Raw genomic sequence first — 16092 nt, forward strand, 5'->3', positions numbered from 1 at the left:
TTTCACTGGTGGAAGTTTGACAAATGTCATTGAATAATCGCATTGAATTGTCACTTATAATTGCACAAGAGGTTTGTATTTTACCGAGTAAATTTGGGTTGTTAAGGTAATGAAAATCTGTTGCCTAGCAATTAGACGAGAAAAACTGTCAACTAATAAAAATGCGACACCGAAGGTGGAGCATTTTTAGGTTGACAGTTTTTCGAGTTCAATTGCTAAAAGGAAACAGATTTGAATTGCAACAACCCAAATTTACTCGGTTTAAATACAAACCTCGAGTGTAATTCGGCAGGACAATTTAACGAACAAGAAATTCACCAAACTAATCAATTATTGACAGACGTCAAACTAGTCATATGGGAACGGATAATACGATAATTGGTTCGAAAATGAATAAGTGAAAAAACCACTAGTGCGTTTGTCGCTGGAAAAGTTGCAGGTAACTTTTGCCGCTGTCAAAGTGACAATTTCACTGCGGCTTATGCGATTTTTTATACATGAGTTGAATTGTCAGTACATAACCAAGTTTTAATTTGGGGGTATTGTTTTTGGAATGAAATCGCCACGCGGGGCTGTATAAACTGTGCTCCTTTGGTATGAATAAAATACTTCCAAAACCATGTAACAAACCCGGTCAACGATCACAACAATACAAACCTATGTAAGTAGATCACCAGGTTACGTAGGTATACTTTAGAAAGTAGTAGTAATGTCTCACGTGACGCCGTCAAAAAATAATCGCTAAAATACCACACGTGAAATTATCACTTATATTTGCACAAGAGGTTTGTATTTTACCGACAATTCAACTCATGTATAAAAAATCGCATAAGCCGCAGTGCAATTGTCACTTTGACAGCGGCAAAAGTTACCTGCATCTTTTCCAGCGACAAATGCACTAGTGGTTTTTTCACTTATTCATTTTCGAACCAATTATCGCATTACCCTTTCCCATATGACTAGTTTGACGTCTGTCAATAATTGATTAATTTGGTGAATTTCTTGTTCGTTAAATTGTCCTGCCGAATTACACTCGAGGTTTGTATTTAAACCGAGTAAATTTGGGTTGTGGCAATTCAAATCTGTTTCCTTTTAGCAATTGGACTCGAAAAACTGTCAACCTAAAAATGCTCCACCTGCGGTGTCGCATTTTTATTAGTTGACAGTTTTTCTCGTCTAATTACTAGACAACAGATTTTTATTACCTAAACAACCCAAATTTACTCGGTAAAATACAAACCTCTTGTGCAATTATAAGTGAGTAAATTTGGGTTGTTTAGGTAATGAAAATCTGTTGCCTAGCAATTAGACGAGAAAAACTGTCAACTAATAAAAATGCGACACCGCAGGTGGAGCATTTTTAGGTTGACAGTTTTTCGAGTCCAATGGCTAAAAGGAAACAGATTTGAATTGCCACAACCCAAATTTCCTCGGTTTAAATACAAACCTCGAGTGTAATTCGGCAGGACAATTTAACGAACAAGAAATTCACCAAACTAATCAATTATTGACAGATGTCAAACCAGTCATATGGGAAAGGATAATGCGATAATTGGTTCGAAACGAATAAGTGAAAAAACCACTAGTGCGTTTGTCGCTGGAAAAGTTGCAGGTAACTTTTGCCGCTGTCAAAGTGACAATTTCACTGCGGCTTATGCGATTTTTTATACATGAGTTGAATTGTCAGTACATAACCAAGTTTTAATTTGGGGGTATTGTTTTTGGAATGAAATCGCCACGCGGGGCTGTATAAACTGTGCTCCTTTGGTATGAATAAAATACTTCCAAAACCATGTAACAAACCCGGTCAACGATCACAACAATACAAACCTATGTAAGTAGATCACCAGGTTACGTAGGTATACTTTAGAAAGTAGTAGGTAGTAATGTCTCACGTGACGCCGCCAATGCTAATCTCACTGAGATGGGGGGTCCCGGTAAAAATGCAATGCCATTCAGGTTTTGCGTAGGTAATATCCAGGTAGATAAGGACCAAAAAGTAATCCCGAAGAGAAACCGATGAAAAATTAAGAGAAAAGTCTGAGAGGGAAGATTTTCGAATAACAATAAGTCATATGTAGGTACCTCATTTTAAGGGTGTGTCTCCTTTCTAGGTGCTATTTTGTAATAAAAACTACCAAGGATCGGTTTTTCTTTTTGTCTGATCTGAAAAGTGGTCTCACACAAGAAGAAAAGCATGGGTACAAGAGCCGAATCGCCTACAACTTCTTTAATTAAAGTTTATTTATGAAACATTATAGAATAAGATACTAACCATTAACCTACAAAAATGATTACTAATAAGAAACCTCAAAATTTATGCTTTGAAGTGAGCATTTACGCAATTTGAAAAGTTCACTGCCCGTTCACCAATTCCTGCGCCCTTTACACCCTTGCATAGTTCGAACGCCTCTTCGGCAAGGTGACGAGGATCCTTCTCGTGAGGTTTGAAAAAGGGCACCGTCTTTTCCACCAAATAATCAATAGTGGTATCTTTAACAAATTCGCCCCCGTGAATCATTTTATACTTTCTAAAGACGCATCCAACAAAGGAACGAGCCCGGGGATCATTCTTTATGACCAAATTTTCGTCCAAAAAATTATAATTCTTATCTGGATTAACCTCCGTTTCACAATTCCTTATTTCCTGGCTTTCAAAGTGCTTAGGAAATTCAAGAGACAATATCTGAAATTATCGGTAACCGAATAAGGTAGAATAGAAAAATTATAACAAACCTGAGGAAGCGCACACATTACTAAGAACAGGCACAATACAACAGACGGCATTGTGGTTGATTGAATTTTTACATACACGCATTTCGTTTTGGTCAATGCCTTATACTTACATACTAAGATAACTTATCACGGAATACTTAAGATAATTTATGACGTAGTGCAAGATTAGTTTAAAAATATCATGTTTTGTGTTTTAACAACTTTGACCAAAACACGTTTTCTTTTTTGTTTTTTAAACATTGGCAGGATGTTATTACACGAAAGGAGCGTTAAGTAATTGCAAAAGATAGTAAAACGTTTGTAACCACTTACAATAAGTGCAGCATTTCCCCGACGGCGCACTAGTTCCACAAGAGAAAGATCAACAATCATCAAATGATGAGAGATGCCCATTAGGCCAATCAGAACTTTTAAATCGTAATTGTTTTTCTAAATATTTCGACAGCGGATCGCTAGATTTTAAAGACATGCGTCGGGTAAATAAAGACTTTTCAAATAATGTACATACATTTTCCATTTAAGATTTTTTAGAAAATACAACGATATCCAGACATTGAGGGTGGAAGGTTTTGAAATGAACACCCTGTATAATGAAAGCAGCATTTGAAATTTTCCTACACTTCTGTCATGAGGACACCATGACAATTTTCGCAATTTTTGACATACAGGTTAATAAATGAAAACGCTTTTCAAAATCTCTATATAGGATCAAAGTGACACTTGAAGAGGACAAACAGAGAAAATGTCAAAATCGTTTTGCAAAGGAGAGAATTAAAAAAACAATAACGTGGAAAACAACTGAAGGCAAGGAGAAAGAAAAAAAGGATGTGGTGGGACAAAGAGTGTACAGAAGATGTTTAATACTGAGATTACTCCCAATATTATTTAGTGTAAGCACAGGGTGGTACACAGTCTCATGCACCGAATTTTAAAGACTTGGAAGCCCCGTGCTCACGTAGAGTGACTAAACGACTTTTGTGTCAATAGTAATTTATTCTACATTTTACGTTGTTTATATACAAAATTTTATACAACAATTGGCAAATTAATTGCAATCTGTTAATTGCAAATTGAAAACTAACCTAGTCAATGTTGTGTGCAAATTGTCCTCATTTACACATAATGCCATGTAATTTTATTTCTTAATCCTACTTTCTTTCCCAATTAACTATTTCTCTAATATTTGGCCAGCGCCCTTTCCTGTTTAATGGTGATATTAAACAGAAGAGATAAATAGATATAGAGAAATACTGGAGAAAGAAAGAGAGGAAAAGGAGAAATAAAACAAGTAGGAGGAAGATACAAATAGAAGGGAGTTACTACACGGAAAGCAGGAGAATGAGGAGCCTATGAAAGAGGTAAGAAGAGAGGGGGCTGAAGGAGATGGGTTAACAAGAGAGGGGACCGAGGAGAAAGAGCAGAAAGGGAAAGCGGCAAGGAGAGACGACATAAGAAATGAGGCATAGACAGGGTTAAGGAAAGGACGAAAAATATATTAAACAGGGCAAGGAACGGAGGGGGTTTACGCGAAGAATGGAAGGAACTAAGGAAGGGGTAATTGTGCTGATTTTCAAAAGAAGGTACAAAGATTGTGTGGGAAATTAATATAATGACTAGTGCGGATAGAATTTATGCGAATGAACGACTAGAAACGGTAATGGAATGTTGGAGGAAAGGGAGGGGAACGATCGACTACATTATACGTATTAATTGGTGGAAAAGGAATTGCAAAAAAAGGGCGGAAAGGTGTTCCTTATGGACTTGAAGGCAGCGCTTTCCTGAGTGGAAAGGGAGAAGGTATAAAAGATGATGGAAGATGGGAAAATTGACAAAGACACAATCAAGGAACTATATGGAGTGAAAAAATTAGAGTTACGAATAGAAGAAGGAGAAGGACTAAGACAGGAATGCTCGCTTAGCCCCACCTTATTTAATTTTTACGTAAAAGACATGGGAAAAGTATTAAGACAGGGTCAAGGTGGAGGGATATAGTAGTGGGAAGAAGAAAGATGTGGTCTCTGGCATGCGCGGTGACGCAGTGATTATGACAACAGAGGTAGAATAGATGAAGGAAATTATGGGAACAATGGAAACGTATTGGGAAAGGAAAGGAATGGAGCTAATTATAGAAAAGTCGAAGATGATGAGATTTGGGAAGGGAAATAGACGGCAAATGGAAATAGGATGGAAATGAAGGGAGAAAAGAATAAAAGGGCTAAAAGCAATTAAATATTTATGGTGCCAAATGCAATGGGGAAAATGCACAGACAAGAGAATTAAGGAAAAAGGAATTAAATCATACGATTGTAGACCGGCACCAAGTGTTCTGTGACCGGCAATCTCTTCTGGCGAGCATAATAATGTGCAGCGTATAAAACGTACTCGCCAATGCCAACGCACATCACGTATAAAATGTCAAACGAAATCAGTTGAGAAATGTCATGTTCTATTGACGTTTGAAGAAAAAAGCAATTTTCAAGCCGCTCCATAACTTGAAAGACAGCATTTAAGGATTTTTTATAAAGGGTGTAAGCGAAATTTAGCTTTAGCAGGTTTTTAATCTGGTAGCTAATGCCCCAAAGTAATATACATTAATTTTTGTTTGAAACTGGTCGGAGCATAGACAGTGAAAAACAAGGTCTTCATGTCAACACGTCGCTCCGTTTTACAGTAACTCAAAAACCATAGGAGCACAAGATTTGTATGGAACATAAAAAATTACTTAAAATGAGAGCAACGAGTATGTTATGTGAAGGTCGCTTTTTAAAAATTGAAAAACTCAATAATTGGAAAATCCTAAACTAGCACAAAATAAGAGATAAAATGCTTTCTAGTTTTAAAGAGTATACGATTGAAAAGGGAGTCCCATTTCAACAACCATAAGTAACCAAAATAAACTGGGCTCATATTTATTGGCGAGAAAGGTACCAAAAAGAATAATTAAAATATCTATCTCCCCGGGAACGGTTACAAACGGCAAATTAGTTACAGCATCTGGATTTCCTTACGGCGGCTAAAACACGAGGCTAGAAATTAAGGTAAAAAACTACATAGGTCCAAAAGCTACCGTTTCTCGTAACGAAGTGCCCCAAATTTATACCGCGTTTTGACCCAGCGCGTTCATGTACCGGGTGGTCCTTAAAATTGGTTAATCTCACAGCGGAAACTGGGTGCTTCGTTAAGGTAAACCCAGACCTTTGACCTTACGAAGGTTATATTCTCCCACTATCAACACTGTTGGGTTTTGTTGAATATTTCGACAATGTGGTGCAATTACCAAAGAATGCTGACCTTACCTAGGGTAATGTATTCATCACGCAGAATCTCTGGATATCTACAACGTTTTTCAAACTTGAGGTATTGTAGTTTATGGTTTATGGCCATTGCGGTAATGTGTAAAGAATTTGAAATAAAAAATAAAGTTTTCCATTTTTATGTGTAATTTAAGTAAGCCTAATTGGAAAAGGTTCAAGACAGTTCAATGATACAGTGTATAATTTTTGGAGCCGATAAATGAATTATGGATTCTAATCTAATCAAAACAGTTTCCACTTAGCAACACAAACAGAAATTATCAGCCGAAATGTTGTGACCAAATTAAAATAGCAATGAGTCAAAGATCGGCTATAAATTATCTCTGACCGCGGTCATGATTGTATTCCCCATAAACAGATAAAAGTGTCAAGATGCAGGCGATTTTTTGGTGTTTGGTCTTTCTCTTTGCCTCAGTTCAGGTGAGTTGCGAAAGCTTACTTTCAACCAAATTGATGATAATTTCAGTCCCGCTCGCACGAACGACCCAATCCTTTTGGTGGCCAAATCGGCTTGGAGTGCAGAGAAGAAGGCAAGTTGAGCGATGACGCTTTACTAGACATTTTGGACGAACACAATATAATCGTCCGAAAGAACCCTCACGTATATTCATTCTTCGAGTGCACGTTTAGAAAGTATAAATTTCTTGAGGATGGAAAATTTGTTAAGGATACCATCATACCCTACATGGTGAAAGGCCCGGTAGAATTTTACAAACCCGACGTTGTCGATCATCAGAAGACCGCTGAAGAGACTTACGAACTTTGCAAAAACGAGGAAGGCAAAACGGCCGGCGAGCGCGTTGTCAATTTCATGAACTGTGCTGTAGGACACCTTTCTAGCAAAAAATAAGTTACAGTTGTTGATTACAGTAAAATTAAATGTGACGACATCGCAATTATTAAAGACACTTTTAAATTCGTTGTCGTTTGTCGTTTAGTGTGCGCTATTGCAGCCATTTTTCTCTGTCCTAGATAACACCAGCTTCGAAGGAACGTCCCCACATACGCCGAATTACGGCACACATTGTAAAACACCTCCATGTCTTTGTCAAAAACGTGCGTAATTAAATTTCGCCAGATAAACTCTTTATCGGAAAATTGAATAAATTAAAAAGCGAAGAAAAAGACAATCGCATTGTTGTATAAACGACGCCATATAGACGTTATGTCCAAACACCGCAAATAATGACGGGACACCCTGTGTATGAGGATATTTCAACCTTTTAAGTGTAAATGAGGGGGATTACTAATTAACTAATTCATTTAATGATTTACGAGTATAATTTCAATCTCTTGCCAAATCAAGCATTCAGATGTGATGACCCTTTTGTTACTTTGACTTTTATCTCAATTTGAACTAAAGCACCAAAATTAATTTAAATTTTTATTTAAACTGTTCAACTGTGAAAACCGTCACAACCGTATAAGCACAGTTTTTTTCTTGAATTTGTATTTGCGTATTTACTTTTCCTTTAAGAATTGTTTGTAACTGCGTACTTTTTGTTTTAAATTTTAGCGCTTTTGTAAATTATTTAATTGCGATAGTATGCTTTAAGTGAGACATCTAATCTTACTCATCAAGCCCGATTTGTTTGCCGTCTAATTCTGGGTTATAAAGAAAAAGTGAAGTTCTGAACCTGTGAGCGTTTCTGTGTGGTTAAGTGTTCCTAGTACGCAAACCTTGAGCGACCGGGAGCGTATTTCATCATCAAGTTACTTTGCAACTTTGATCTTTGCACTTTTTAGATAATATTTGGGTCCATGAAGGCTATTTTGACACATGATAACATTCAAAATATGTAAAGTAGCACCCGAAATGCTACGTTGACTAATATATTTTGGGAAACAAGAAGAAAACTTGCAAAGTTGCTTTATAGAGTAAGCTCCTGATTATTTGGATTATTAAGTAAAAGCTGTAAGTAATTTAAGATTCATCATTTTATTTGTCGACCGTCTGCGTGCGAGGTATTATGTCCAAACATACTTTCTAAGCTTTTCTTTCTTTCGGCGATTTTGTTTTCATTCTTTCATGTGTCTCAGAATCAATTCTTGTCGTTAATTGTGTGTTTATTCGAATCCATTGTGCGACCCGGACAGAGTTTTAAGGACAAATTTTTCTTTTCGTACGCAACATTTTATGTTTGTATTCCATTTTCAAATACCCACGTGTCATCCAAGAAGACACATTGGCGTCCAGTCTCATATTGCATATTTTTTCCATAATGCCATATTGGGTAACTCCATTAAACCTCTCTTTGGGTTATCTTGTTGATAGCGAATCCAATATTTGCTTTTTTTCCTAAAGAACTTTTGAAACCATTAAATGTGTCTTTCTCTTTTAAAACTTGCACTCTCTGTGAAATGAAACCAATTCTCATATTACTTAGTGGCCGCCATTATCTCCTTCTCGTTTAAAATAACGAATAAAATTAAGAATAAGTCGCATACTTTTTCTTGGTAAACCCGATGGTATTTTTGGGTTATGCTTGTGGCACAGAATATCGCAGTGAGACATACGGAAGTTACCTATGCTTCTATAATTGTTCGTAATGAAACTAACGGATTTTTTATTGGATAATGTAGCAGAAAGCGATAAAGTAATGAATTAACGTTCTACAATTTACATGTGTTTTATGGGTAGTACACATTGTTCTTGAACAAGTACCCCATGAATATGATTTCTTATATTTGAATGTTTTTTTCTTTGATATAATAAAGTATAATCGTTGATTGATCAATCAACGGTATAATCACAATTTAACTGCAGTGTAAAAAATGATGGCTTTGAGATAACATCCATGAGGTCATAAATAACTCATTTCAAGTGCATAATTTTGATTTACGTAAATTAGTCATGTGGATTGTAAAATAACGATTTGTAAGTTACATAAAAAACGGTTATATTACGCGTAACTTACAAGAGGTCGGTTTTTTATGTAATTTATGTCTTTTATGAAATTCACGTAACTTACGTTTTTTAATTAAAGAACATTAACAATTGGTAATTTTACACGTAATATTACGCACTTTAAAAAAAAACGTGTAATTTAACATCACTATTTCTAGTCCATAACTTTTGATTGAGAAGTCCGATCGAAAAAGTACGAATTGATTTGGATTCTACGCACCCAAATTAATAAGAAAATGTGTTTTCCCGAGAAATTTTGGTGCAGTCGATTTTTGGTAAAAAAGGAAGGTTATACACTGCCTTTTTGTGAGCTCCGAAAAAAAAATTCTCTCAGATCGACCCGGAAAAAACATTTTCTTATAGAATGTGGCCTGTAGAATCCATAATTTGAAACAGTTCCAAGATTGAGCCACTAGTTCAAAAGTTACAGCCCTTTGAATTTTCTTTCGAAATTGGTTTCTAGTCCATAACTTTTGATTGAGAAGTCCGATCGAAAAAGTACGAATTGTTTTGGATTCTACGCACCAAAATTAATAAGAAAAAGTGTTTTCCCGAGAAATTTTGGTGCAGTCGATTTTTGGTAAAAAAAGGAAGGTTGTAAAGGAAGGTTGTACACTGCCTTTTTTTGAGGCCCTCAAAAAAAATTGTCTCAAATCGACCCGGAAAAAAGTTTTTCTTATAGAATGTGGCCGGTAGAACCCATAATTTCAAACAGTTCCAAGATTGGGCTATTAGTTCAAAAGTTACAGCCCTTTGAATTTTCTTTCGAAATTGGTTTCTTTTCTAGTCTATAACTTTTTATTGAGAAGTCTGATCGAAAAAGTACGAATTGTTTTGGATTCTACGCACCAAAATTAATAAGAAAATGTGTTTTCCCCAGAAATTTTGGTGCAGTCGATTTTTAGTAAAAAAGGAAGGTTGTACACTGACTTTTTTTGAGGCCCTCAAAAAAAATTGTTTCAAATCGACCCGGAAAAAAATTTTTCTTATAGAATGTGGCCGGTAGAACCCATAATTTCAAACAGTTCCACGATTGGGCTACTAGTTCAAAAGTTACAGCCCTTTGAATTTTCTTTCGAAATTGGTTTCTTTTCTAGTCTATAACTTTTTATTCAGAAGTCTGATCGAAAAAGTACGAATTGTTTTGGATTCTACGCACCAAAATTAATAAGAAAAAGTGTTTTCCCCAGAAATTTTGGTGCAGTCCATCTTTGGTAAAAAAGGAAGGTTGTACACTGCCTTTTTTTGAGGCCCTCAAAAAAAATTGTCTCAATCGACCCGGAAAAAAGTTTTTCTTATAGAATGTGGCCTGTAGAATCCATAATTTCAAACAGTTCCAAGATTGGGCTACTAGTTCAAAAGTTACAGCCCTTTGAATTTTCTTTCGAAATTGGTTTCTAGTCTATAACTTTTGATTGAGAAGTCTGATCGAAAAAGTACGAATTGTTTTGGATTCTACGCACCAAAATTAATAAGAAAAAGTGTTTTCCCGAGAAATTTTGGTGTAGTCGATTTTTGGTAAAAAAGGAAGGTTATACACTGCCTTTTTTTGAGCCCCGAAAAAAAAATTGTCTCAGATCGACCCGGAAAAAAAATTTTCTTATAGAATGTGGCCTGTAGAATCCATAATTTCAAACAGTTCCAAGATTGGGCTACTAGTTCAAAAGTTACAGCCCTTTGAATTTTCTTTCGAAATTGGTTTCTAGTCCATAACTTTTGATTGAGAAGTCTGATCGAAAAAGTACGAATTGTTTTGGATTCTACGCACCAAAATTAATAAGAAAAAGTGTTTTCCCGAGAAATTTTGGGTAGTCGATTTTTGGTAAAAAAGGAAGGTTATACACTGCCTTTTTTTGAGCCCGAAAAAAAAATTGTCTCAGATCGACCCGGAAAAAAATTTTCTTATAGAATGTGGCCTGTAGAATCCATAATTTCAAACAGTTCCAAGATTGGGCTACTAGTTCAAAAGTTACAGCCCTTTGAATTTTCTTTCGAAATTGGTTTCTAGTCTATAACTTTTGATTGAGAAGTCTGATCGAAGAAGTACGAATTGTTTTGGATTCTACGCACCAAAATTAATAAGAAAATGTGTTTTCCCGAGAAATTTTGGTGCAGTCGATTTTTGGTAAAAAAGGAAGGTTATACACTGCCTTTTTTTGAGCTCCGAAAAAAAAATTGTCTCAGATCGACACGGAAAAACAATTTTCTTATAGAATGTGGCCTGTAGAATCCATAATTTCAAACAGTTCCAAGATTGGGCTACTAGTTCAAAAGTTAGGTACAGCCCTTTGAATTTTATTTCGAAATTGGTTTCTATAGTAATGTGGATTGTGAAATAACGATTTGTAAGTTACATAAAAACGGTTATATTACGCGTAACTTACAAGAGGTCGGTTTTTTTATGTAATTTATGCCTTTTATGAAATTTACGTAACTTACGTTTTTTATTTAAAAAACCGTAAATTTTGTAAGTTACATAAATGTAATACCTATAAGATACGTTTTGATCGGTACTACAACAGACCATCAACGGTACTACCAACGTAAACGAGTCACCGTTGAATCTAGTTTGGTTTAATGAAGATGATACACCATCTAATCACGATCTGGAACTTCTTCCTCCAAACGACGCGTGATGGCGAAATACCTACTGCTTGGGTATTTTATTTAATACATCAAAATATATAATTTAACATTTAACAAGTGTTTTTGTTTTCAAACACTCACAAAATTCAAAAATGTTTATGGAATATTAAAAAAAAACATAAAAAACATAAATGACAGGTAATTTTACAAAAATATTTGTAAGTTACGTAAAAAACATAAACAATTGGTAATTTTACACGTAATATTACGCACTTTAAAAAAAACGTGTAATTTAACATCACTAACGTAATGAAAAAAAAACAGGATTGGAATTGACGCCCAAATTTACACAAATTTGCAATTCAATTATCTATGTGGGAGCTGTGTAATTTGAGGAGTGTGCCAGAACAATTTATAATATGGTTCAATAGGTATAACTAAATATGACAGCACAGCACAACTCAAAATGCATCCATTATGCATGCAACATTTTACTGACCGTGGCAAAACACAAACCCTCCCGTCTAACGTAAAGTGATTAGTATAGGTATCACTCCGAAATAATAAGTGGCAGTGACCCCTTGTTGGAAAGTTCTTGACAAGCCTTACGATCTGCCAGTTAATAAACGGAGTATTGGAATTTGACTGTTCGAAACTATGGTAAACATAGCAATAAATGATTTCCACCAAATTTTAGGGGCAAACTACAATATAAAGCAAGTAGTTTCTTTGCCATTGAGAACACTCGAAGCTCGGCAAAGACGACGCACTCGACGCTAATTTAAATAACGAAGTTTTGCAACAACCTCAATCAATTTACTTAATTTTGTTAAGGATGAGGGGCTCTTTCTAAATTACCTTTATTGAAATAGCGACGTTATTACCAGAGAAAATTGTATCAACACCAACCAAAAGGAAGACTTCGTAGCACGTAATCAATAACGCAATTAAAACGTAATTCCATTATTCGGCAAACAAAGAAAAATTTAAATTAAAGAAAACGTAATTATAAAAAAAACGTGGAAGGTCTGTAAATGTAAATAATGGAATATTGTGATTTCTCAAGTGAAACAAAGTGAGGTTCTGCGCTCGCTTTTTCATAAATGATACATTTTCCTCTGTTTTTCGCTCGCTTGTTTCGCCCTCGACTCGAAAGAGTGAGGGAATATTTAAAAAAAAAGTAGATTCAAATATGGTTACCGCATTAAATTCGTGCGATTTGTCATCTGCTTTGTAAGGGCAAACTTTTTGAAAGGTTAAACGTGTTTTAGAGTAACCGCTTTAAGTGTGCCTTTTTTAAAACTCGCAACGAAACAGTTTGACGTACAAAGAAGCTTTCAAAGGATCGAGTTATAATAAAAGTTATTAGTTGTTTGTCGGATGGTCTCAAACTGTATTGTTTTCGACGCTTCCGGCGATCATTTATGTCAAAGTTTACCAGACGAGATACTTCCGCGTTGCATGTTTAGATTTAATTAAATAAGTTCAGATGAACAATTCCGATAGACGCGTCGATTTAGGAAAAATTAGATTTGATGAATCCTTTCGAAAAGGCACAATGTCTCTTGAAGGCTTTTGATGTTGTACTCAATTAGATTAAAGCTCGCTTTGTGAAAGGTTCTATAAGTTATTAAATATTACCTACATACGAAAGGGGTTGCTTTGTTGTTTTGGTAGAAGCAAACTAAATTTCTCGTTCGTGGATTTTCACCACATCCAATCTCGAGAATTAATGTGTCATAGAGACTTATTGGGGATTTAGTTTGTAAGATAATGTTAACCGCCCTTCTTATCTTCTATTCAAAGTTTATTGAACGATTCATAATAGGTACCTTTTGTTCAGATAAAGATATCACAGACTAAGGCTAGGATGGACCACATTAAAAAGAGTGCTATAAAGCGAACCAAAATAGCGAAATACTGGCAGAAGATAAATACAAGTGTTAGTTAGCCCACTGTCTTTCGATAACGTGTGCAGGCAGGTTAGGAAGAAAGATTTCAGAGCGACAAGTTGTAGTAGACATTGTAAATCCTCGACATTGTAACATAGTGTTAAGTAATAAGGTAGTTTACGTACTGACACATAAATAAAACCAAGTCGATTATCTACCACAACAAGTATGTTTTTGACTTTTTTGAGTTGGATCCATCGTTCCTCGAAATGGGGGTTGAAATATATTATGGCTTCGGCCAGTTAATAATTAAAAAAACAACATGTTCGTCTTATTCGTCTTCAACGTTTGTAATTTACCGTTTTCCTGTTAATTTTCACATCGCCTGATGATGGCAGTACGCCGAAACTATAGTCGCTTTTACTTTTAAAAACTTCAACGAATAAAACTATATGGGGAAGGTTTAGAGATTTTTGATAACATAATATATGTTTTTGACACCATCGACTACAGGGGACAGAAATGTGTCCAAATTGTAAGCACACTGAGATATTATACAAGACGATAAAGGGATATTTTAACCATTGAATGAATTGACTTACACGAGATGTTAGCTTCCTTTTATCGTCGTGTATAATATAAAACTTTGTTTTATAGCAGAAGCCATATAAATCATTGTAAAGCTTCTGACAATTCTGAATTTAATTTAAATCCGTTGGGTTCTGCCGTCGCGATCGTTGCTATAGAAACAGAAGTTCTGGACGTCATTTTATATCGTGCATTTGAAATAAGAATGACAGATGTCATTAGAATGCACACTCATCTGTTTCACTTTATCTACCCTTACAGATAAAGTGATCACTTTATCTATCCTTACGGTTAAAGAACGGCTTAGCCTACTCGTTCAATATTATTAAAATATCATTGCAACAACATCATTGTAATAAAATTAATTTGTTTATTTTATAGCAGATATTAAATTGACACTTTAATAGGTTTGAATGAATATGCTAAGTGTCTTTTTAACCGTAAGGATAGATAACGTTATAACTTTAACGGCAAGGGTAAATAAAATGAAACAAATCACTTAGTGACATTTGTTATTTTTACTAAAAGTGAGACACTGAGTACGATATAAAATGAAGTTCAGAGTAGAATACAATATTATTTGCCTGGAAACGACGAGAACTAAGCTTCCTATTTTGGACGTTTAAGTTAAATACCTACAGAATCTTTAAAAGTTTTACAATGATTTTTATGCCTTTGCCTTCCGGGAAAGCGGTTAATTTATGCCGACCTCGCCGTCATCTCACTCAATATTCGTTTAAACTCTGAGTTTTGTGACCGCAACCGTACACAGACCTCGCATGACGGGCAAGCGATTGATTTATGCCGATCTCGCTGGCGGCATTGGTATGAAGTCGGTATTTAGTGGCCGGAAACCCTATCCAACCCAACATCACGGGAACCGCATACATCAGACTCCTCATTCAATACGAGCGATCGATTTATGCCGATCTCGACTTCAGATCACTGGGTATTGATAATCCTCACTGTGTTTTGTAACCGGAACCGTATTCCTGGCCCAAATTGGGGGTGAACGGTTAATTTATGCCGATCTCGGCCTTCGGTTCGATGGGCATTGGTAGAAACTCTTTATTTCGTAACAGAATCCGTATACCGATTCCGAATGTCAGGTGAGCGGCTCGCTCGGCATTACCATACACTCGGTATTAGGTGACCGGAACCGTATATCAGTACCGAACTTCGGGCGAGCGATTGATTTATGCCGAGCGAGCCGAAATGAGCTCGGTATTTCCTGACCGGAACCGTATAACGATTAAAAATCTTAATGAGGTGTACCGGATGTACTGATTTGGTATTAGGTGATATGAGATTATCTTGGGTTCCTGGAAAATGCAGGATTGCAAGAGTAAAAGAGAATGGGATAATGATGAATGGCCCTAGCGCTAACTAAACTCGCTAATGATTAAAAATGATCGATTTTAACCCGTAACTACGACGTTACATTTCTGATACGTACTCACGGAGGAGCGGTCTACGAGACCATTCCTAATTATGATGAAATTGTACCTACATGGAAATATGTTCAACGCAATTAAACAAGGTTTATTATTGCGATTATACACAAATAGGCAGTTTTCCTACGAATCGATGGAGGGCACAAATAGCAATGCTTTCGATTTGTCAATTTTTCCTCGTCATCATTTTGCATTTCAGTTGTATTTGGTGTTACACCTAACATTCTTTCAAAGGTACTTCTTACTACTAACGATACATCTAAGAAAAGACACCAAAACCTCGGAAACGGAGCGAGAGAGTGAGAGAGAGAAAAGTGAGAGAGACAAAGAGAGAGTGAACCAAAAAATACCGGTTCTTAGGCACTAATAATATCGGTACCAGTATCATACACCAACCCAATAATTTGATTCTGTAGATTCTAGAAAATTCCTCCAACCCTCGCGCCAAGTACATTCCTTTTCGGAATATTCCATTCCGAAGTGTTCATCCCACAACATTCGCCCCCTTAAAATTCGATAATCGAAATACCCTTCCCGGAATATTCTTTCTCCGAATATCCGAGTGCACTTCTCTGGACATTCAGAAACACTGTTTTTCAATTTAAAAAATGGTG

General features: G+C 35.8%; 3 protein-coding genes across 3 annotated transcripts in view; 1 reads left to right on the top strand and 2 right to left on the bottom strand.

The window, feature by feature from the left end:
- LOC116178196 (voltage-dependent T-type calcium channel subunit alpha-1G) overlaps positions 1-16092 on the bottom strand; it is a 361671-nt gene that overhangs the window by 228599 nt on the left and 116980 nt on the right. The window lies entirely within an intron of this gene.
- On the bottom strand, positions 2203-2882 carry LOC116178213. Its single transcript, XM_031497648.1, has 2 exons — positions 2737-2882; positions 2203-2686 (listed from the first exon to the last, which is right to left on the bottom strand). Exons 1-2 carry the CDS (start codon positions 2785-2787, stop codon positions 2318-2320), a joined length of 420 nt encoding a protein of 139 aa, XP_031353508.1. The 5' UTR covers positions 2788-2882; the 3' UTR covers positions 2203-2317.
- Positions 6341-6970, top strand: LOC116178211. The gene is made up of 2 exons (XM_031497645.1): positions 6341-6470; positions 6517-6970. The coding sequence occupies exons 1-2, from the start codon at positions 6423-6425 to the stop codon at positions 6898-6900; spliced, it is 432 nt and encodes a 143-aa protein (XP_031353505.1). The 5' UTR covers positions 6341-6422; the 3' UTR covers positions 6901-6970.

Source organism: Photinus pyralis, unplaced genomic scaffold (assembly GCF_008802855.1).
Source record: "Photinus pyralis isolate 1611_PpyrPB1 unplaced genomic scaffold, Ppyr1.3 Ppyr1.4_LG8, whole genome shotgun sequence".
NCBI lineage: Eukaryota > Metazoa > Arthropoda > Insecta > Coleoptera > Lampyridae > Photinus > Photinus pyralis.